Source organism: Gadus macrocephalus, chromosome 20 (assembly GCF_031168955.1).
Source record: "Gadus macrocephalus chromosome 20, ASM3116895v1".
Taxonomy (NCBI): domain Eukaryota; kingdom Metazoa; phylum Chordata; class Actinopteri; order Gadiformes; family Gadidae; genus Gadus; species Gadus macrocephalus.
Window position 1 is genome coordinate 19,048,663 of NC_082401.1, and position 22,603 is coordinate 19,071,265.

Genomic DNA, 22,603 nt, shown 5'->3' on the forward strand with positions numbered 1-22,603 from the left:
CAGAAAAGGCTCTTAAAACTGATCGCCGTAGCCTATTCATCCCACCCTGCTCCACCTTGATGCCATTTATCATTGGAGAGGAGAGAAAAAAAGACAAGAAAGGCGCACTCCCCGCTCCCAACCCGCCTTCCATCATCTGCCCCCTCTCATCCCTCGGTCTCTCTCTTTCTCCTTCTTCCTCTCTCTCAATTGGTCTCTCTCTCTGTATCTCTCTCTCTCTCTCTCTCTCTCTCTCTCTCTCTCTCTCTCTCTCTCTCTCTCTCTCTCTCTCTCTCTCTCTCTCTCTCTCCCCCTCCCCCCCCCCCTCTCTCTCTCCCCCCCCCCTCCCCCCCCCCCCCCCCCACACACACACACACGCGTACCTCACTCACACCGCACACCTAAAGAGCTCCACAGCGGCGTGGATGTGCGGACTGGTCGGGGTGTGTTGGTCCGCTCTGCAAACCGCTTTCCAGTTGATTTTTTTTTTTACTGAATAACGGCTCTCGACGACACCGAGGAGGGGGGAGACTCGGTCGGACTGGCGGGAGAGAGAAGTGCCGTGGCTCGAGCCCGCTCTCCGCAACGATGTCCCAATTCGTTATCGCCTTTCTCACCATATCGGGATTATTTTCACACATCGAGCCCCTGGTCGCCTCGGACTCGGCGGAAGGTAAGGACGAAATGAGCGGATGCGCAGTCTGCTCAAACTTGGCACTCTGGTGGTGCATGGGCTTCAATTACTACTTCCTTACCTGCTCCTATTGGTGTGATTTCCTTGAATTATAGGATGAAACCGGTCATTTAAGATTTACTCCATCAATTTCGGTCAGATAATGCTTTCTGTAGAAGTAGTCCTGGTTGTAACGAGTACATAACGGAGGGCAAGCCCATATGCAATTTTTTGGGGACTTAAGCCGTTCCGGAACATCGGTGGTCTGTGCACGTTCCGTGGCAAATCTCTCTGAAACAACCCCATTGACTTGTTCAGGCCCATACATTGAATAAAAGCCACAGGAGTCGTGGTGGCACCTTGCACTTGTTAAACACTTGGCTGTGGGTAAACGGCTTTACATTTCCAGGAACTACGGTGTGTGTGTGTGTGTGTGTGTGTGTGTGTGTGTGTGTGTGTGTGTGTGTGTGTGTGTGTGTGTGTGTGTGTGTGTGTGTGTGTGTGCGTGTGTGTGTGTGCGTGTGCGTGTGCGTGTGTGTGTGCGGAGCATGAACCATAGCATCAGTAGGCTACTAACCGGTATGCAGCAGGTGAACTCCCGGCATCAGTGGAGTCGAGGAGTCTGCTCTACCTGTATAAAGTCTGCCCTCAATGTATTTTAAGTCTGCTCTACGTGTAGCCTATGCTATGTCGGCTAGTTTGGCATGGGGGTGAAACGCAGAGCGCGTGCGGTGTGGGCTCGGTGTAAATAGCGGGAAACACAGGAGCCCATTACGCAACGTATCGACCGTTAACGAATATAAAAATGATTGCATGTCGTCAGTATACTCTGCGAGTGTGTGGCGATTGTTTGAGATTAATGAATATTGATAAAAAAACTAAACGCTTGTCCCACTGTATGCGTTAAATGGTAGCCAATTGTCTTTTTTTGTAATTTGCATTTAATAATTACAAGCTCAGCGAGTTGAATCTCGCCGTTTTTTTCTTGAGCCTCTGTGTCAAACACACGTTCAAAAAGAAAGAGGTGGGAGAGAGAGTCTCAGACACACACACACACACACACACACACACACACACACACACACACACACACACACACACACACACACACACACACACACACACACACACACACACACACACACACACACAACACACCGTAATATCTGGTACCCCTTCCAGGTGCCGTTCTCGACATTATTTGTAATAGCCTACTGTAAGCAGATGCAAATGCTCACAGCAGTGTCTTTCCAAAACATTGTTATGACAGCAATCCAAAGTTGTCTGCAGTAAACTGGATGTGGCCAATTGATCACAAATTAATTAGTTTCTGTGGTTTATGAAGTAGATTAAGATTGAGGTTTATAATAAACCACTAACTGCCATCTCAGACCCTGTAGAAAGTGAGCTTGCAGTGCTGGAAGTAACTTTTGCTGGGCGTTCTCACCTCTATTAACTGCTGGTTGGGCACACTGGGCAGTGTGTCACTCTCTTTGCCCTTGTGTTGCTGCACTGCTACACTGACTGACAGCTGACAGGGAGCTCGGTATGTTTTCAATGTAGTTCTCTGATATGCCTACTATATAATTGTTGTAGTTTCTAATCAAAACGTCCTCGATCTTTGGTTGTGACCGCAGCTCCTGATAAGCATCGGCCAGCACATGCTGCTCAAGGTTGTCTGAAATATACACCCTGTTTATAAAGGGCCACAGCAACGGAGGCTGCTGGAAGGTGTCACCCTTTCACTAATGTAGAGACAGCTTCCTTTAGGAGCTAATTAAGTCAGATCCTATCAATCGGTGTGTATCTGTGTGCATCTGTGTGTGTGTGCATGCGTTTGTGCATGTGTGCATTAGGGGTGAGCACATGCGTTGGAAGGTTCAGCAGAGAATCCGATAGGAATGGGAGATAGAAATGCAAATGAAGATCAAAGAGATAAGTGAGTGACCTTGTCCTATTTGTTGACCAATACAGTAAAAGCTTTAGAGCTAATCTGCTGATTCAGTCAACATACATTTGTATCCAATAATAAACTCTTAGCATCATATCCTCGGTTATGCATTAGCACTACTCTACAGCTCTACTGAACTAATAAGTGTTCGGTCCAATTTATATTACCAAGGTAGCTGTATTACTCTGTTGTATTGCTTGAAAAAGGGGGAAATCAGTTAGCGAGTTGCGTTCGTACATGATAAATCAGAATTTAAGGAGGATTATGCAAAACAATGTCCTCAGAATCCCCTGGTCCAATCAGAAAAAAAGAAAATCATCAAAGACAACGAAGACTCGCCTGAATGGACCTCCAGGCTCTCAATCGTATTTCACACTGTGTTAAGGTTACGTAACGTGAAGAGCAGGGTCAGGAGACTTTCCAGGGAAACTGCTAGGTTGTAACTTACTGTTGACCTTCTATGGCGGGACTGAGTCTTGTTTTCATAGCTGTCTTAAATCTCCGCCTGGAGGACATTAACTTCAAATGAGCTCACGAGCACACGGACGCGGCCCCGCACTTCTGTCCACATCCTGTCCTTACAGGGCAGCCAATGTGTCCGCCTCAGCAACACGTGATCCCCCAGAGGGCCAACCGCTGGTACCCTCCAGACCCCTGATGGCTGGATCTTTATTTTGTTTTTGGAGAAACCACAAACGGGTCCAGGTTTAGGCTTAGTTTTTCTTTAAACGTCCCTTGAAGCCAGAGGAAGCACAGAGTCATATCAGGAAGTACTCGCCGGGTGGCTGGGCAGCCGACATCTGAGGTCCCGCAGGGCACTGGCGGTGCCCGTATAGGAGGTGGGGTGTTGGGTTGGAGGAGATTGTTTTCCTTGGCATCGTGAACCTCCGGATTTTCTTCTTCTTCTTCTTCTTCTTCTTCTTCTTCTTCTTCTTCTTCTTCTTCTTCTTCTTCTTCTTCTTCTTCTTCTTCTTCTTCTTATTTTAGTAGTTTTGTGCGTGGTGAAAGCAAATTAGTTTTCAAGGCAGCCAGAATACTTTTGACTCAGAGCAGATGTTTTTGGACAGCCGTGAAATCCAGAGGCCACGTTTACATAAAGCCCGACTTTCATTTTTCAATATCCACACAAAGCCTCACTACACTATCAAGCACTCACAAAATGTTAGGCCGAGATTTCCACTCAGTTCATGAGTCCCACAGAAATGTTTGTGAACAACAGCTGGAATAAGGTAACCACCAGAGCCTCCGTGGTTGAAGTGCTACAATCAGCGAGCACTTACATGTATTGAAGGGCAGAGGTGGGAGCGCAGGCTCCGGCGTGGAGTTTGATGGCGCTCCCAGGTGTGTCATTGCATTACAGGATGTTGTCGCGAGGCCTCATGCCTCTGCCTCAACAGAACACAACTATTGACCGCAGTAACCATTGGATTTTGATTGTGTCAACTTCAGTATCTCCCCGCTCCTTGTCTTAGCGGCCACAATTGAATCAGCCATAGATTGGATTTGGCTGGATTCGTAAGCCATTCGCCACAAATTGACTCTGAGGCATCGATTCCTGGCAGAGGGAGGAGCTAAGGTGTTCAAACCCACATGATTTGGTGGTGTTGATTTTCCATTTTCCATAATTATCTGGCGTTGTGGTTGTGTAGGACATAAGCCCCTCCCCGGGAAAATTTTATAGAATTGAAGATGTGATTAATAAATCAATGAGTCTTGCTTCAGAAGCGACACAATCTCGTCGGAGTTGAATCAAAGTGCTCGCTCAGCCTGATCCTCAGATGGCTGCTGGAGAAATAAGTCATGCATACATTATTGATGATTTAAAATGCAAAATGCCATAACATGCCGCCGAATGAGCGGAGCCCATAGGAGCAAGAGTGGAAGGATTAGCCCGCTTGTGCGATATTTGAATGTCATAGATGTGGAAAGGCAGAGCCGTGACTCTCATGGAAATAAGGGTTTGAAGTGGTTCCTGTTTTCACTGTCCGCCAGGTGGACTTCAGATTGGAAGGACAAAGTCAGCCAGTTGCTGGCGTTCTTGGAGTACGAACTGTGTCCGAGGAGGGAGGGAGGGAGGGGAGAGAGAGAGAGAGAGAGAGAGAGAGAGAGAGAGAGAGAGAGAGAGAGAGAGAGAGAGAGAGAGAGGAGAGAGAGGAGAGAGAGAGAGAGAGAGAGAGAGAGAGAGAGAGAGAGAGAGAGCTTTGAAGAGGTGTCCCAGCAGGGTGGGTGGTAAGGGGCTGGATGGTGTGAGTTGTGTTAGTGGGTCTGTGGCTATCGGGCTGCTCGTCAAATTGAGAGGGGTGAACGGCCAGCTGGATGGAGGCAGCACCCGTAGGATCTGCCCCCTGCATAACAGTGTATGCTCAGCACACAGGCACACATTGACACACACGCCCTACTACAGAAGCGGAGGGACGTTTGTTTCGAGTCCATCGGATGCCCTTCTGAAAATGCCAAGGCGGGGCTGCTCTTTTTTGTTTAACCCATGACCAGTGGTTCGATTGACCCTGTCCCCTCCCAAAGTCCAAACAACTCAGTAAGCATTCCAATAGCGCCATGGTGCAGAGGATGCAGGGCGTGCTATGTTAGAGGGGTCGGTTGCCATAGGGATAGTGTTATCGGGAATTGGCCATATACAGAAGAGAGAGGCAGAGACAAAGGGCTGGACAGAAACCAGAGAGAGAGGCAGAGACAATGGGCTGGAACAAAACAGAAGGAGAGAGAGAGAGAGAGAGAGAGAGAGAGAGAGAGAGAGAGAGAGAGAGAGAGAGAGAGAGAGAGAAGAGAGAGAGAGAGAGAGAGAGAGAGAGAGAGAGAGAGAGAGAGAGGCCACCTCAGAACATTTTGAAGAAGTTCCAATTAGGGCTGCATGATGTGAGCAAAAAAGTGTCAACATACAAAAAAATAAAAAGCTGTTTAGAAAACGACCAAAAAAATTATATTAGCTTTAATACCTGTATTTACATTGTAGTGTTGTTAGATTTAAAAGAGCTATACACAATTAACTCATCCGGCAATAAAACGAGGATACTAGCATCTGCTTGAAACTTTGGCAAGTAGGGTTAGTGACTGATCAAAATCACAATCCAATAAATATTTGAAAATCAGAAAACATTTAATCAAATTTATGTTTCCATAATAAAGAATTGAACAGCTCTAAGAAAGTAATTCTGCATGCTGGAATATATAAAAAATATTGATGCAAAATGCGCAGCTTATTGCCTTGTTCTGTGCGACCTTACCTATTTGTTTCGTTAGGCTGTGTAAACATGGATAACCAAAAATTTGATTTATAAAAAACAAAAAGATATCACTTCATTACCAAATTTAAATTGGAATTAAATTAAAAGGCTTGAGAATATTTACTCACACAAACCCTTCTGTTCACAATTGTCGATCATGTTGATCATTTTCATTTAGTTAACTGCCCAATGGTGTGTCACTTTAAATGTTGCTTCCGCAAGGAATTGTTGCACGGCATTTATCTTATTCCTTTCGTAAAGGATGGTGAAGTGTACCCTATGCTTAAGGAGATAAGCAAGGAAGCATTGAAGGACCTTCCTAGAGTACTCCAACAGCTACATTATATCTGCCACTTGGATGCTTCTGGGTTGTTTCATTCAGTTGGGAGACCTTCCTAAGGAAAAAATAAGTTGAGTTCATTGAGTTTATATGTGAATTACGTTTAATTTAAGTTAAATAATGAAAAGCTCTGTGTGTTTGTTGATAAGTAAATAACATTGGGTTAATATTCTGACATAAGGCATAATTTTTTAATGATAAGAATGAATCTCTAGAAAACAGCCATATTAATATAATGAATAGTTTCATAGTTGACTATATAGTTTATGATCAATAGAGTTTATGAAACATTGTTGAACTTCACAGCAACACCAGCACCAGCATGGCGCTTGTAAATATAGCCTCTATTGCGGATCAGTCTTGTGGCGGTATCAGGTTGATACCTTTTATCAGTAAGCACTAGTACAATTTTCCTTTCACAAAATCCCACGAAAGTCATTAGCGGCTTCAAAAGCCAAACACTTAAGGCACATTTGAATCATTCAAAAATACATAAGCCTGTAATTTACCAATTTTTTGCAATCAGCTTATTGTTCTGATAGCCTAAACTACGCATTTGATTGGCTGATCTTTGAGCTGATGCATTCTGGTCAGATTTTGGATAACCATTTAGTCTAAAAGAGGGTAGGCAACCTAATTGCCTTTCTGAGAAAGCCTTTTTCTCCGCTCTGCTGAAAATGTATCTCCCGTCTGAACAGCTCCGTCAAACAAATGTTTTAATTTGTCTCAACCGACTAGCAAGCACTGACCACCCTTGTCGCATACAAAGTGGACCCGCCGTTTGGAAATACATTTTATTTGTTATTATATGGATGATTGGCAATCTAAGAAGAGGAAAAGCGTGAAATGGCATTCCGTGATTTCCAAGTGAAAGAGGAAATTAGTGCTGGACATAACGACAAAGGGATGGGAGCCAAGACGGTTTAGAATTGGATGGTGGCAGGCAGTACCCACTGCCTATTGTTTACTCTTTCCAGAGCAGATCTCGACTGTGTTATGATTCCTTTTAATGCCGGGCTCACATGGGCTTCATTGAAGTTTATTTGATTTAAATGTTGAATGGGTGCAAGACTGAATTCTGTTATGTTATTTCATGCTGGGTTGAATAGTTACATGCAGAATATGACAAGAGAAATGTGCTAAAAAAGTAATTTTGAGTGTTACTTTCTCTCGAAACCTTTAATTGGGTGGAGGCTTGTTATATGCAAATATCATTGATTTGTAAGCAAAATGTACCTGGAGATGACATTCAATGATGCAGTGTAACAACACTGTCGTTTCATACATAATTAAGTAATTCATGATAAACTGCGTGGAAGTCTAACTATGGACTCGTTTTGGACAAAATGTTGTTCTGTGCATAGGCATAGCTTTAAGGAGGGATGTTACAATGACCTTGGAGGTCCCCAAAATAATAAAAAATATATAAACCCAATCCGTAACTCCTCAGCTCCGCCGGAGCCGTCTAGCTCAACCTCGGCCGGGAAACACTGCCATACTAATCAATGGAAGGTGCCCCACTGTGCTGTGCCATCTTGGCTGTGCTTCTGTGCAAAAGATGGATGCGTTCAGTATACCATATATCTGCTGGATCAAAACAAATGGATAACTGGTAATGGCCGAGGAACAGAGCTACCTGTCACAGCCAGCCGCCGCCGCCGCATGGGTACAGTCTGCGGGTCAGGGGGCGAGTCTCGGAGGCTGTGCCCTCGGTGATGGTAGTGGTGGTGGTGGTGGGGGTTTGAGGGCTGCAACTGAGGGCCAAACTGTTGCCTGCTGAAGCTAGGGTGAAGGTAGAGAGAGAGAGAGAGAGAGGAGAGAGAGAGGAGAGAGAGAGAGAGAGAGAGAGAGAGAGAGAGAGAGAGAGAGAGAGAGAGAGAGAGAGAGAGAGAGAGAGAGAGAGAGAGAGAGAGAGAGAGAGAGAGGAGAGAGAGAGAGAGATGTTCCCAGCTGCCACCTGGCACAGACCAAGGGCGCGAGGACCTAACAGCCAATGCGGGCCCAGAAAGCCAGAACAGGGGAAGGATTCATCCAGCATCCCCCCACCTCTCTCCCCTGCATCTCTCTCCTCCCCAACGCATCTCATTCAGTCCACAAGTCTGAGGCCAGTGGGAGATGCCGCACTCTCGCCTCCCGATGAGCGAAGATAACCCGGTCTAGACCGACAGTGACATATTGAGTAGTATGAGTGATTCATTTTAATGCACAGCTCCTTTTTAGTCCATAATTTGGGTTTTATGGGTTTGGTCACTTTATGACCAAACCCATATGCTATTAGCGCTTTGAACACATCTAAAGAAGTAAAAAAAAATAATCGCCCTGATTTGTTTTTTAAGTTGTACTCACGAGCCATTTCCCTTAAAGACTAGGAATATATTGCCGCATTAACCAGATGATCGATATGCAGGAGTAGTTAAAATGCAGAGGAGAGCCTTAGCTCTACATAGGAATTAGGCTTGGAATTTGTAGTAGCTCGAGGAAATAAACAAAATATTCACATACATACATGAATCAAACATAAATGTGCAGCATTATGCAAAACAGAGAAAAAAATATGCATCGGTCCAAAAGAAAATTGCAGCAAAATACAGACATTTATAATTATTACTAGGTTCAATTAGCGCTTCAGCATATGAGAAAGCTGCCGCCTCAGGGTGCCAGGCCACCCACTCACCCAGACTGCTACAACCTCTTCCCTTGCCACATGAGGTGTAAGATATGTGTAATGAGTCATGTTCTGATACAAGAAGATCGGGACAGGAATAAAAATATATATGTTTAGCTCTCTGCCAACTGCTTGTCTGATGTAGTTAGCTGCTCATGTAATGTAGCTATTTGCTTAGCGTGAGTAATGTATGTTCTCAGCTGGTTTTTAAGGTAGTTATTTTAAGAACACCGCCAAAGCATGGTCCACACTCACCTTTTCCAGTTGCCATTTGAAAAGAAAAGGTAGAAAGTGTAGAAAGTGTGTGTATGTTTGTCACCTAAATTGTTTCTCTGTATTGACGGTTTTAAGAGGACAAATGGTCGTTGTGCCCATTCCTAGCTGTGGATGGCATATATTGTCTCTCATTGCGTCCACCATGTTGAAGGTTTCTTTATAAAGTGCCTGCATGCTATTTCAGATCAAACCCTGGAGAATGGTCTCCATAGAAAACATTTTAATTGTATATTGAGATAATAACAAATTAATTAGTTGTTGAATGTCTGCATTAGAAACAACTTATTAACCTACATGTGTTTGCAGAACATGATACGATTGGGACCGGAAGTCTCTTGCCCACACAGGCACTCACGCTCTCGCATACACAGACCGAACCACAAATGTGGACTGATTAGGGGTGTTATGTCCATGTTGTGGCCGCATTTCCTGGCAGGGCTGGCGTCATTCCGGTCTCCATACCAGGAGGCTGAGGTCGTGGATGGGACAGAAAATGACTGGCATCGTTTTCTTTCCCCTGTGCAAAGCAATGATTGCCTTATCAAACCTGCAGACAGTTTCTCCGAATATTTGGGCCGTATGTTTAAATCCACCTTGCAATAAGGGTAGAAAAAGCCATTCCTATATTGTCCATAGCCAGGAAGAGTCCAGAGGAATTCTTTCTCTCCTTTGTTTTTTCCAAGCCTAAAATATCTCTGTCACCAAACATGAATTATTCATAGTACTTTCACGGCACAGCACTTTGAAACCATCACAACACCACCATCCCAGTCTTTTCAACCTTCCCTAACCCACCCAACCACTCATACCTTCTCACACACATACCCTTCCTCACACACACAAACACAAACACCTGCAGCCAACCTCAGCACTCTCTTCTGGGTCTCTGTGTGTTTGTTTAGGACCGACACGGCCCTAAATGAACCCAGTAGAAACACTGCCTCTGTGTTACCTTGTGTTAAAATTAGATTGGCGGCGAGCTGTCACCGGAGTCGGAATCCGTGTGATTCCCTAACATGTTTCTGAGAGCCTATTGATCCACATACCCACCGAGACCACACACCCCTCCACCCGCTGTGTGGGGTATGGAGTCCTATTAACTGTGCTGCCATCAATCACAGTTCACCCATGTTTGTTTGTTTGTTTGTTTGAGGCCTTTGATACTATTAGAGCGACAGCTCCACTCTCCTCGCAGCGTTCTCAGTGCTTTGGCATTTTTTTCCCCCTCTTATTCTTCCTCCTCCTCTCCCTCTTCCTCTTCCTATTGTTCTGTGTCCTCTTCCTCCTCTTCCTCCTTTTAATCTTCTGCCTCTGCTTTTGCCTCCGCCTGTGTCCCTCCCACCTCCTCCTACACACTCCACGGCTGCAGGTGGAACGCAGGTTTCGGAATGCGAACGATCACTCGCGTCTCGCCCGCTTTGGTAATACGTCTCGCTCGGTAGAAGGGACCCGAGATTAAGCACTTGGACCCCAAACATGTCGGCTGTCACGGGTATCTTTCCCCCCCCCCCCGTCCCTGTGACTGATAAGAGATGCGTACTCCTGAAACGGCCCCTCGCCAAGCCGGAAAAGCTGTCAAAAGCCAAACTCTGTAGTCCTTGCTGACAGACAACACAGATGAATGTCTTACCAGCGCTGAAATGCTGAACACCACTCCTACCCGTCGCTTGTTTTGTCTTTTCAAGTTCCGCTATGGAAGCGTTTCTTTTTTTAAGGTAATTGATGCGACAAGATTTAGCAGTTTTACTGCAAAGATTTAAAATTCAATGTGTATCTGAATAATATCTAACTGTTGAGTTATTATGTGTGTTAGGACAGGGCAGAAAATCCAATAATGTGTGTTTTGGTTAAAAGCACACACGAATCAGGTGTATCATGTTCGAAATCTTTATTCATAAGGACATGAGATATTACCGCTTTTTCTATTGCTGTTATTAAAAATGTATTGGCCTGTGTATGGCCTCACCGCTGGGTGTTGTTATCCATAGTTTTATCACCTCTGTGTTTGGTGATCATCAGCGGTAAATTGAATCTTGGGCTATAAAGTGGGGTCTGATCAATAGCGGAGGATTACATGTGAATGCAGTTTATATTATGGAGTGCATTAGCACCTCACAACCTTCCTCAAACACATGACATCAAAGGCGGCGAAGGACTTGAAAACACTCGAGATCACTTAAGTATGTTATATAAAATAAGCCATTGATGCTCAGAGTGTGTGTGTGTGTGTGTGTGTGTGTGTGTGTGTGTGTGTGTGTGTGTGTGTGTGTGTGTGTGTGTGTGTGTGTGTGTGTGTGTGTGTGTGTGTGTGTGTGTGTGTTCACATATGTCCACCATTAGTCTTGTCCTATTGATTTGTGTGCGAAAAGAAGAATCTGGTGAATTAGTAATTTCTCGCCTCGCTTGGCCCCGTTGATACATTCCCACTCATGCGTGCAAGGGTGTCTTTTTAATGTAAGCCGGCTCCTGCTGGCCAGCGAAAGGGGGGAAAGTGGATTGTGTGTGTGGTGGTAGGTGTGTGTGTGTGTGCGTGTGTGTGGGGGAGTTGCTTGGCTCCGACAAGAGTGAGGTTAATGGATTGACTGTAGTGTCTGGAATAGTGGTGCCACAGCGGCTGCTTCTCCCTGGCCTCCATTGTTTTGTTTGCTGACTTGCTACACGTCTGTCCGCCTCACCGCTATCTTGCCTAAGCAGTTCTCATACCCCTTTTTTTCTTCAGCCCCCCCCCCCTCCCCAAAACCCAACCCTCCCACTTTCCTTTCACTTGTGGTGCCGGCTTTTATGACGATTAATATCCTGTGTTCAGAAGGGGAAAAAAAATGGAAACAAGAGAGAATTTCAACAGAGTAATGGAGGTGAGGCACCTGAACCGATAGAACACTCCGGAACTGACAGGGAGCGGACTCTCTCTTAAAATGGAGGAGCTATGTTCTGTGACCTTTATTTGAAAAGACAAGAGCGATAGAAATGATTGTCGTTTTGTTGATTAATTGTTGCCAAACGATGGAACTTTCCTTTCCTCCCCCCCCCCCTCCCCTTGTGTCGGAGTGACGTTTATGTTGATGTGCAATTACACAGCATTGGGCACAACAACAGGCCTGCGAGACGCCGCTCGGAAAGGCGCGTGTTGTCTCCACAGTAACAAGCGCAATTTTCTTGTTTGCGTTTTCCGAAGTGGCTGTTTGAAAATGCTCTACGTTGATGTGCAAACAGAGGTTTCACAATTTAATTTTTTTCCACGCTTTTTTCCCCCCCCTCTTCTTCTTTTCATCTAGCTGATGAATTACATATGAGGCGCCTGGTGTCGGCGAGGAAACAGATCTGCGATAAAGATATGGGACACAGACTTGATGTCTATCATGAACCTATATGATTTCTGCCCCTCACCTCAGACCTGGTCATCTTTTCCTCCCATCGCCCGTCTGGTCCGTGAGGGGTTTGCTCTCTTGTTCTCACCTTGTTCTGTGCCGTTTCCCGTCGGGAGCTCCTGGTAATTGGAGGGTTACGCTAATTGGACACTCCATATGGCCTGTCATTGTAAACGGTGCTTGAAGCCATGGGTGTGCGTGATCTTGATGGCCTTCTATTGCTCTAAGTGTCTGCCGGCTCTCTTTGCATTTATTGTACAAAAAATCGAACTTTATAATTTGTTATATAACCCAAAGATCAATGACCATATGATTGCGTTCAATTCTGTTCAGTATATTTACTTTGATCAACATGCAATTGAAAAGGTGCCGTTTGTAGAATTAAGTAGCATCCGGTGGAACAGATCTGGCAGAAATGGATTATAATATTCATAAGGTTCTTTTAATTTGTGTATAATCCCATGAAAAAGGGAATGGTTGTGTTTTTGTTACCTTACGAGAGCCCTTTATATCTGCATTGGGAGCTACCTCTTCCACGAAGACAGCCATGTTGTCCCGCCAGGTTTCTAGCCCAGAATAGACATTCTAACAGACATTTCTAGAGAGGGCGCTTTCAAATGTATTCATCAGAGTCGCTAGCTAACTTGTATAGTCAATGGGGGGGGGGGGGGGGGGGGGGGATAAATCACCTTACCACTCTGGCTCTTCATTATACAAACCGTCTTTAAATGCGATATTACTTTATTCAGTGTTGAAAAAGTATATATGTGGAAGAAACAAGATTCAGCTCTATCACTTTCAGGATGGCGTCATTCAAACCCTTAATTAATGTGTGGATTCCATCTACTATTTATAGCCTTTAGGCGATGGTGGATACCCACGGCTCGCTCGGCTCGGAGAGCTGAAACAAACAGATTGGACTTTAAAATGAATGAGGCAGTGGGTAAAAAATACTCATGGTCCACCTGGCAAACAAATCTGGAGCACTAACTGAATTTCAGAATGAGATTGGCTCCTTGGTCCGTACACGTTGTGTATCTGTTTGCTTCCATCCCTCCAAAAAAAAGGTTATTTGCTCTTGACTCTGTCTCAGATATTTATTTAATTATTTATTTTACAGTCATTCTGCCTCTTCTTTTTTTCCCCATCCACTTTTGGCATCCTCTTAATTCAAGGGGGGCGAGACCTGCAAACTGCTACCACGGCACTTTGCAGTTTGAATGGAGGAGGGCCTGTGCTATTTTATAAGCAGTTTAAACCTTTAAAAATACTCTAGACTCCTATATCCTTGACAACACCCTCATTAAATGGCAGTCACCAAAGACTTTACAATTTGATAAGCATATATGCTGTGACTTGCAAATTAGAGGCCGATCTGCATCGCGAAGAAGAAGAATTCAAAAAGAAATAAGAGGCATGTCGACAAGAGACCCCCGCAGAGGTATGTTTTGCGTTGTTGTGTTGCGGTGTGTGTGTGTGTGCTTAGAGGGGCTGTTGGTTTTTTTTCCTCCCTCCTGCTGTCTGCAGTCAATCAAAGTATTACATGGTTGGCTGACAAGGTGACGAGTGGAGGTCAACTTTGTTTACCCGCCTATTTCCGGCTTTGGAGTTATTCTGTCGAGGAGCAACATTAAAGCATTTAAAAAAGATATATCTTTCAAATAACTGTCACAATGTTTATTGATAGTAGTTGTGTGAGCAGGCTAAATCTGTCTCCGGAAGCTGCTGCCTTATAATTGTGAACCCAGAATGGTGGGTATGGTAATCGTGACGACTGACGATGATTCCAGGGACAAATCATTTATTTTAGTTTCGGTATATTAAGTTCTTCTACGCTTACCTTCTGTCATTGCCATTTCTTGCGGAAAATCTGAGCTGCTTGTGATTTGAATGCATGGCATGGAATGAGGCCACCGACAACCTGTTTGTAACATTCATATACCGCAAATCCAAGGACTTTCTTCATAGACCCTGTGCTGAACAAACAAAGCCCAACAATCGTCATTGTGGCTCATTCAGCATTAGATAGTGCCTTGAAGTGGTATTGTCGAAGATCTCCGAAGGCTTTTAGTAGGTAAATGTCAGTTCCTTGACAATCTTTTGCTGAATTAGACAACACGATGGTGATTGAGTCTATGGCCCACTGAACAACTTGGATTTGCAGTTTTATGAATGTTAGTTTGTGGTGATGTTTCCGCCCTACATTCACAAGCCACACAGTTAAGGCTCAGTTATGGTTCCACGTCGACGCAACGCAATGACCAAGCAGACGCTTCGACGCATTCGTGAACCTGTTTTGGTTCTGCTTCGGGTTTTAGTCAGCGGACCAATCATAGCCGTTGCTGCTGCCTCGCCCCGACCAAAGGTTACCATTTTTGGGAGTCGCACGTCAGGCCCTTGCGGTGGACGCAAGGAGGTCGCGCAAGGACGTAAAGGGTCCGTAAACCCCCTTGTGTTGCGTCGACGTGGAACCAAAACTAAGTGCGCACGTTTTCCATCAACCAGCAGTGCTTTGTTAACCAGAGAGTGTGTGCCGGAGTCACCGCAACAGACTCGTTCTCCAACTCACTTGTGTGTGTGCCTGCGTACTGTTTATATCCATCATAGGTGGCGCCAAAGGGAACTAAACTGAGATGACCGCTTTAACTGACATTTATCTAAAAGAAATTCTTTGAAGATCTTCTAGATAGCCACTTTAAAGAGAGGCGTACCATTATGAGATGCAATCCATCCACAGAATAGCTGTCATTCTTGACACTTGAGGCAAGACAAAATGCTAATAAGAAATAACAACGCTCGCACACTTGTACACTTGTTAAGACAATAAGCAAATATACACCTATAACAAATCACCCCCCACCCCCTCCACTCACCCCATCCCAAGGCTATATTTGTTCTTTGGTTGCCGCGCTAAACTGAAGAGTTTCAACAGCCAGGCAACAACACCAGGCAAAACCACATCCCATACATTTAAACATCTGCAATAAAATGTATGTTCAGCAGAAAGTTCACGCCACCTTTCTGTTTTGATTAAATCACATCGGATGCTGCATGCACGCCGCTGTATAATCTCCCAGCGTGAGGATGTAGTGGAAGGGACGAGGAGCACATAAACAACAAAGGGTGGCGAATGGATGACAGATTTTATAACTCATCACTTAAATAATCACTTTAAGACTGCCGACAGAGACTTACCGTGGGGGGCAGTAAACAGGAATAAAAGCCAGTCCAGGCATTAAGCTTAATTGCCCACTATATTTTATATTAAAAGCATAGGTCAGAACTACCTAAACCATTTTATGTATACAAGGTGTTTTGAACTTGCAAATGGAAAGCTCTACACCTCACAAACGGAGTGCATCAATGTGTGTCCTCATGTTGACATTGTGTCTTCTTGACAAGTATGTCCTCAAGTACTCTCTTCAGTCTCCTTGAGAGCAAATTAATTAGAGAAAAGGCATCTGGATGGGATGTCATATCTTCAGAATCTGGACAAGACGGCGTTCCTCCTGGTGCCTCTCTCTCTCTCTCTCTCTCTCTCTCTCTCTCTCTCTCTCTCTCACTCTCTCTTCCCCTCTCTTTGGCCTCGATAATCTCCAGCCACCATCGCTGAATCCAAGCTCTGAGTCTCGCTTGGTTTTAGGAAAGAAGGAGCGTGGGAATATTGCCACAAAACAATCCCCTTCTCACGAGGAAGAGGCTGAAGCCACGTCAAGAGAGTTCCAAAAGGACCAAAGTGATGGTCAGGCTCTGTGGCTCAGAGAGTGACACGAGGCAGGCTCCGGTTTTTGTTTTTTTCCCCCCAGAATTCATAGCTGGCGGTATGCTCCCACTGGGAAGACCAGTGAAGCAGGTCGTTCACCCATCTCAAAATTGACCAGACCCCTAAATTTGGATGCAGTGGAGACTGCAACAATTTTTGCTCACCGATCCCTGGACAAACTATTTTCTGTATTTGATTTTTCAGATTTCTTTTAATATACACTAATTATTTCTTTACCCCCTCTACTTTTTTGATTTTGTCTTCAAACGGTGCAAATACATGTATATTTTGCAGCGTTATTGTAATGTTTAACTCTCCGGTAGTGAGATAAACAAGCCTATCATTATCACTTATTTTTTCATTTTGGGGTTTTCAATTAACCCTCGGGGAAGGCTGTGAATCATGCGGCTTGGTGGAAGAGGAGGAGAGCTCTCTGTGCAGGCAGGGTTAATCTGCATATATCTGGCAGGGCTCCATGCAGGTTCCCGGCCCCGTAACGAGGTTACGACAGCGTTCAGGTGTGTGCGCGTCGACTCCATCCTCCTCCAGATTTCCCCTGCTGAGGGGGCCAGCAGACGTATATCTTTCCAAGTCACCGACCCTGGCACATGAAAGCGCCTGGAGCCAATTTGAAACAACCTTTGTGTGTAAAAGGTGCGTTACCCCTGCCAGCTTTACCCCCTACCTCACCCAAGAACACCGTACCACCAGCCCCCCCCCCTCCCCCCCCACCCAAGGGGACCCGAGGGCCACTTCTACCACTCCAAAAGCCTTCATTTTAATTTTTCTTGTGAGATCCAGTGGCTGGGGGCGATGCATCCCAGTGGAACACATGCTCTTCATTATAACAAAAAACCTCAGACCCACTGCCGCGTCTCTTTGACCTGACGACTTTGGAGTGCGCGAGAGCTCTTCTTTATTTCACACGCTCCTCGCCCGCCTCCTCCCAAATAAAGTCAGTTGGGTTTGTTTTTTTTTGCACATTGTTACGCACACGTGTAAAATAGGAAAAGATCCATGATTGATGTTTAAACAGTTACGGCTTGGGCGACATTGTTGTTGCTTTTCAAGAGCGGGTCAACCTTCGGCCGAAAGGCGAAAGGCTCCAGTCGAGGGTTTGTGTGAACCGCAATGTGAAATCTTCGTAAAAATGCTTCGGAACCGCACTTAAACTTGTTATTGTTCACGAAGGGCTAACAAGGCTAACACCGTTGGTGCCAAGGCACGGTTGAAGATGAGTCATTCCCTTAGTCTGTTCTCTGTTTTATGTTTAAACAGTTGGAGCGGCTTAACATTTGCGGTCCCCCAAAAGTTGGAGAGGAAGAGGGGGCGTCCAACCCACACCATATGAGCCAATTTCAGCACGTCTCAAGCTCTTCTTTTCACTTTGTTATCACGTCATCCCAGATAGGTTCATGTTTTTGCCTGGGGGGCATCCTTCATCATTTTGGCAGTTGCAGAAAAAACTAAAGCCTTCTTATTCCCAAAAATACTTATCCCCATGGCAAAAAAAAACTCAACCGGCTGAGCCATGAGGCTGTCCATAAATAAAAAAATAAAAAAAATTAAACAAAACATGTGTACAGCATAAGGACAAAACAGTCTCTATGCTGTAATATTGCATTTGTGTGTGTGTGTGTGTGTGTGTGTGTGTGTGTGTGTGTGTGTGTGTGTGTGATATTATGAGTGTATTTTTTAGTATCTCCCACCAAAATGACTTTCTTGATAGATAGCCGTGCTCCACCAGAGTGTGCTTTGTGCTGAGCAACACACAGCATTGTATTTTCTGATTAATCGAAACTACTATACTAGAACCAGACAATCCCAAAAGCATTCCTGTCACATGTGGCCTATGTGCCTTTGGCCTTGCTCATGCATGTCTTCTACTCTTCTGAAAATGTATTTCTTTTATTTTTGCCGATCCCTAGGAGGCAGTGTTGGAATCTCATTTGGCATATTGTGTATGCTGGTCTAAATATTTATCCAGCTATCTACATTGTTTAGCTTAACTGCTCAGGTAAAAGGTAAGACATATCTTTACCTCATTGTTCCTTATTGAAAGGTAGTGTCTAACAGAAGCTCTTCAAGTACATTCTGTACTTGATTGAATGGCTAGTTTTATCTTTCACCAAGGTACACTTCATGTTGTTCACAGGCAGCAGTCATTTGATGGGAACATTAAAATGGCACCCTTTCTCTGAGACTAAAGATGTTATGTTGGTGCTAAACAATGCACTGTGAATTATGTGAATCTTACATTTTTATTTTTTACAACTTTTAAGACTTGTGTGCTTTATTTAATTGTATGTAGGTGGCTGTGTATGTGTTAACATCTGCAACACGGAAACGTCAAGTTTGTGCATAACTGTGAGGGTGTGTGTGGGTGTCTTGCCTGCATAGTCATATTCTAGCTGTCCTTTATAAGCTCTGGCTTTGTGGCTTTCTATGAGCAGAGTAAGGTGTGAAGTCCCCCATTAGCCCTTTTCCCTTAATCTCACCCCAAGTCAGACTGCGGGTTGAGATGCAAATTGGCAGGCACGAACTGTAAACTGGTTAAATAGACTGAGTCCAGAAATACGTCCCCGAAGGCTACATTTTAAAGCGACACAACATTTCAGTCCGTCGAAAGCAGTAGAAAACTGCCAAGACCATATTTTAAATGTTTAGTGCAGCCCAAAGTGGGCTATTACTAGTATCAACAACGTTGTGTGGTATAGCTCTTCAGTGTGACTGGGCAATTTTGATACGAGCAGTGCAAAACCGCTTCTAGGACGCTTTGCACATCATTTGATTATGTTTTGAGCATGTGGGTGCTTAACATATTTTGAGGCCAGTATTGATAAATCAAAAATAATATTCACGTTGTTTGTTCAAACAAGCATTAAGATCAAATCCTAATAAAAACACGAAACAAGACAAGAAACAAAAGGCATCTGTGCTTTTCATTTGACGAGCCGTTCGGGATTTTTCGCTCGTGTTGCTGTCAACACGAGCAAATCACAGTGAGATATGTTTGTCCTTAAAGGCTTTAACAAGCATGTTGTTTCTTTGATGGCCAGCGGGTTGATTTGGGTAAACGTCTGTGTTTGGTCTGATGTCATTAGAAATCCAGTCCGTTTTACAAGAAGACAGAGTGTCGTTGGCGGCTGATTTTGGGCTCTAGTCATGTAACCGAACCACTGCAGGATCGTGACTAATGTGCAGATTGGCACAGTGATGAAGCTTCTAGCGTCGGGCCCCGTGCCAAAATACAGATACGTTCGTAAATGATTAGATTACCTCGATGGATGATTTATTTAAACATCTGGAGGATGCTGAAACAATGACTCATATAAAATATAAAACATTTTCTGGTATGTCCCTGATTGTGTCTGGCATCAATAGTACCGAGTCTTGGATCCAGTTCAGTGGTGTGTTGGTCAAACATGCCGGCAATGACTGGAGGATTTCATGTGGCCGTTCGAAAACGGGTTGGAGGAGGAAACAATAATGACGTTGTGCAGAATATCGGTAAGAGTAAGTTCACCTTTTATCAAACTAAAAAGCTGTATTTGTTGAGGTGGGTGTTCCGGCATGCTCTGGGAGTGATTTAGTCCAGACAGGCATGGTAGACAGAGCGTTGTACAATACCAGGCACCCAGTTACACCGTGTTAATCCTGGGTGACAGGGAAGATAAAATATTCTCCTCACGCGTGTTGTGGAAAAATGGCTTGTGCTTCTTTCCTGTCAAATATTTGGCCCTGGAGTTTCACTGGGCTCCGACCGCGGTTGCCATGGGCGATGGGATTCACTGATAACAGTATTTTACAGAGGGCTCCATGCACACGCACCCCAACCCTGTTCCCAACCCGTCCAGCACACATGCAGACAGACACAGGGGCAAGTGTGCACACACTCGCACGTATGTACCCACACACGTGCATACACGATCACACAAGCACATATACAGACACGTGTTCAAAAATACACACACATGCACACACACACACAAATGCACCCCCCCCCCTACACACACACACACACACACACACACACACACACACACACACACACACACACGAGTATGCGTATGCGCAAATGCCCGTAAACTATGCAAATTTGTTATTTAAGATGAAGATTTATCATCGCCAGGAAGGACGACATGATTGACCAGAGCATTTCTTGTCCTCGGTCCAAACTTGTCTATGCGGCTATCACAGGTGTTGATTTGCCTCAGGTGGTGAGCTGGGATTTAATCAGAACGACTGTCCCTATCAAAAATGATGTCATTAGCAGTTTTTCATGTTTTTTCTTTTATTTCAACAACTTGATTCCAGTGGAACTCTAGAACAGAAACTTAATTAATGCATACATGAGATTTCATTGAGTTTTTGAGTTTGAGATGATGCTTTCCCAACCATGTTAAACAAGTCAGAGCTGTTTCTTTCTTTTTTACATATTTTGTATATGATTTGGGTTGCGTAAAGGAATTGTGTATATTGTGTAGACATGTATACATATTTATATATCTCACTAGATTTCTTCTAGATTTGTACTCTATTTTAATCTAAGATAATGGCAAAACACATGTTCTCTTTAAACTTTTGCATTCGCCTATTTTGAATCTACTTAAATCTCTCCCATTGTGTGATTATAGCTTACCTTTATATCTGATAATAAATTACATTAGTTTATGATTGTCTCAACCCACAGAGCTCAGATTCCAGTGCTCTGAATGCATGAGCAGGCTGCAGTTCACTTACCGACCAAAGGGGTCAGTGATGACGAGCAATTTCTGATACTAGCACAAAGTACATTTAATATACACCTCTCTCGTTTGTAGTTGGGCACCTGTACGGCCAAAAGGTGCCCTCATTCAATATAAAAAAAATAAAACATGCCAAATATAAATGTTCTTGTTAGGCCTTCCATTTGCTGCAGGCCTGAAGTGAGTCTCTTCAGTCTGCACCATTATGAGCCCATCTCTTCATCAAATGTTCCTTTATGTGTGTGATCACGACAGACTCCGCTCTGCAGATCCATGGACTCCACATTTAATTGGAGTTTTTTTTGGGGCCGTTGATGAGATTGTCCATGAGATCTATGTCAGACCCCTGTGGTCGTCGCTGGTAAACTGGCAGCATCTGCCATTAAGCACGTTGTTACATTGGAGCAGGTTGTTGCGGAATGGCAGCTGGCTCCACGAGAGAAGACGAAGCAGGTGGCACGTGTGTAGGAGTGGAGCCTTCACTGACATTGACCGAGGGGAAAGTGCATATTAATCAGCATGAGAGATAACACCTCAGCAAGGCTTTCTCCCCACTCGCTCGCTCCTCCCCAGGTCCAACAATAGTTCCCACCTCCTCAAAGCTGTCCGGCTCCTTTCACATTACCCCGGCCCCCGGTTTGGCCGCGAGTGCCAAATAAAACACAATATCACGCTCCTCGGGCGAGAATAGAAAACACTTTATTAGCTCTGCCGTATGTGTTTTGTTAACCCCACTTGTGAAGCCTCACACACGTATTAGCCCTTATGCTCCATACCCTCTCATTTACACTGCGTGTCTTTGTGTGTGTGTGTGTTTGTGTGTGGGGGGGGGTTACTGTTTGTTGGGAGTTTGTGGGAGTAGCGCTCTACAGAAGGCGAGTGATGTAAAAAAAAGCTTTGTATAACTGCCTCATTATGAGTTAGATATAGTGAGTATTTAGTGGAACAAGAAAACCCCATTGTGGTATTTATTGACATGCATGCGTATAGATTTTTTTGCAAAGCGTAGCAGAGCCTTTGTTCACGCGCGTGAACGCGTATATCTTTACCATTTGTGAATGTTTACAAATCCTGAGCGTGTGCACGTGTGCGTGCACGTGTGTGTGTCTGTTTGTCCAAAACCCTCAGCATTGCCTTTGTCCATACATACGCCGACATCTGTCTGGAGAAATTGGCGTCTGCTTCTGTTTGTTTGTGTCTATGTGTGTGTGTGTATGTGTGTGTGTGTGTGTGTGTCTGTGTGCATGCGCTGCTGCACGTGCACGACCATGCAGCCTCCCTCTCCTCTGGAGGGCCGCCCGGCCAGGCGTTCCGCTCTCCCCTCTCCACTGGACTGCGGAGCGTCCCGGAGAGTGCTCTGGCGCCTCTTCACAGGCCGGCCTCTTGGCGCGTGACCTTATTCCCTGACATTTTCAGCCATTAATCTGCGGAGCGCACGCAGTGATGGAGTACCTCTCCCGGGTTACACTCTGCTCTTGTCACACCGTTTTCCCGCCGTGGCGTGGGAGGTCACCACGCCTACCCTCCGGCCACGCCACCGGCGGACTGGATGCGCCCCCCCGCCCCCCGCCCCCCCCCCCCCCCCCCCCCTCTGGTTG

At 44.9% G+C, this 22,603-nt stretch overlaps 1 protein-coding gene across 1 annotated transcript in view; it reads left to right on the plus strand.

The window, feature by feature from the left end:
• Positions 1-567: 567 nt before the first annotated feature.
• The window catches only part of LOC132448320 (low-density lipoprotein receptor-related protein 1B-like), a 191,513-nt gene continuing 169,477 nt past the window's right edge, over positions 568-22,603 (plus strand). The window contains 1 exon segment of the mRNA XM_060039484.1: positions 568-652. Coding sequence (XP_059895467.1) covers positions 568-652 — 85 coding nt within the window.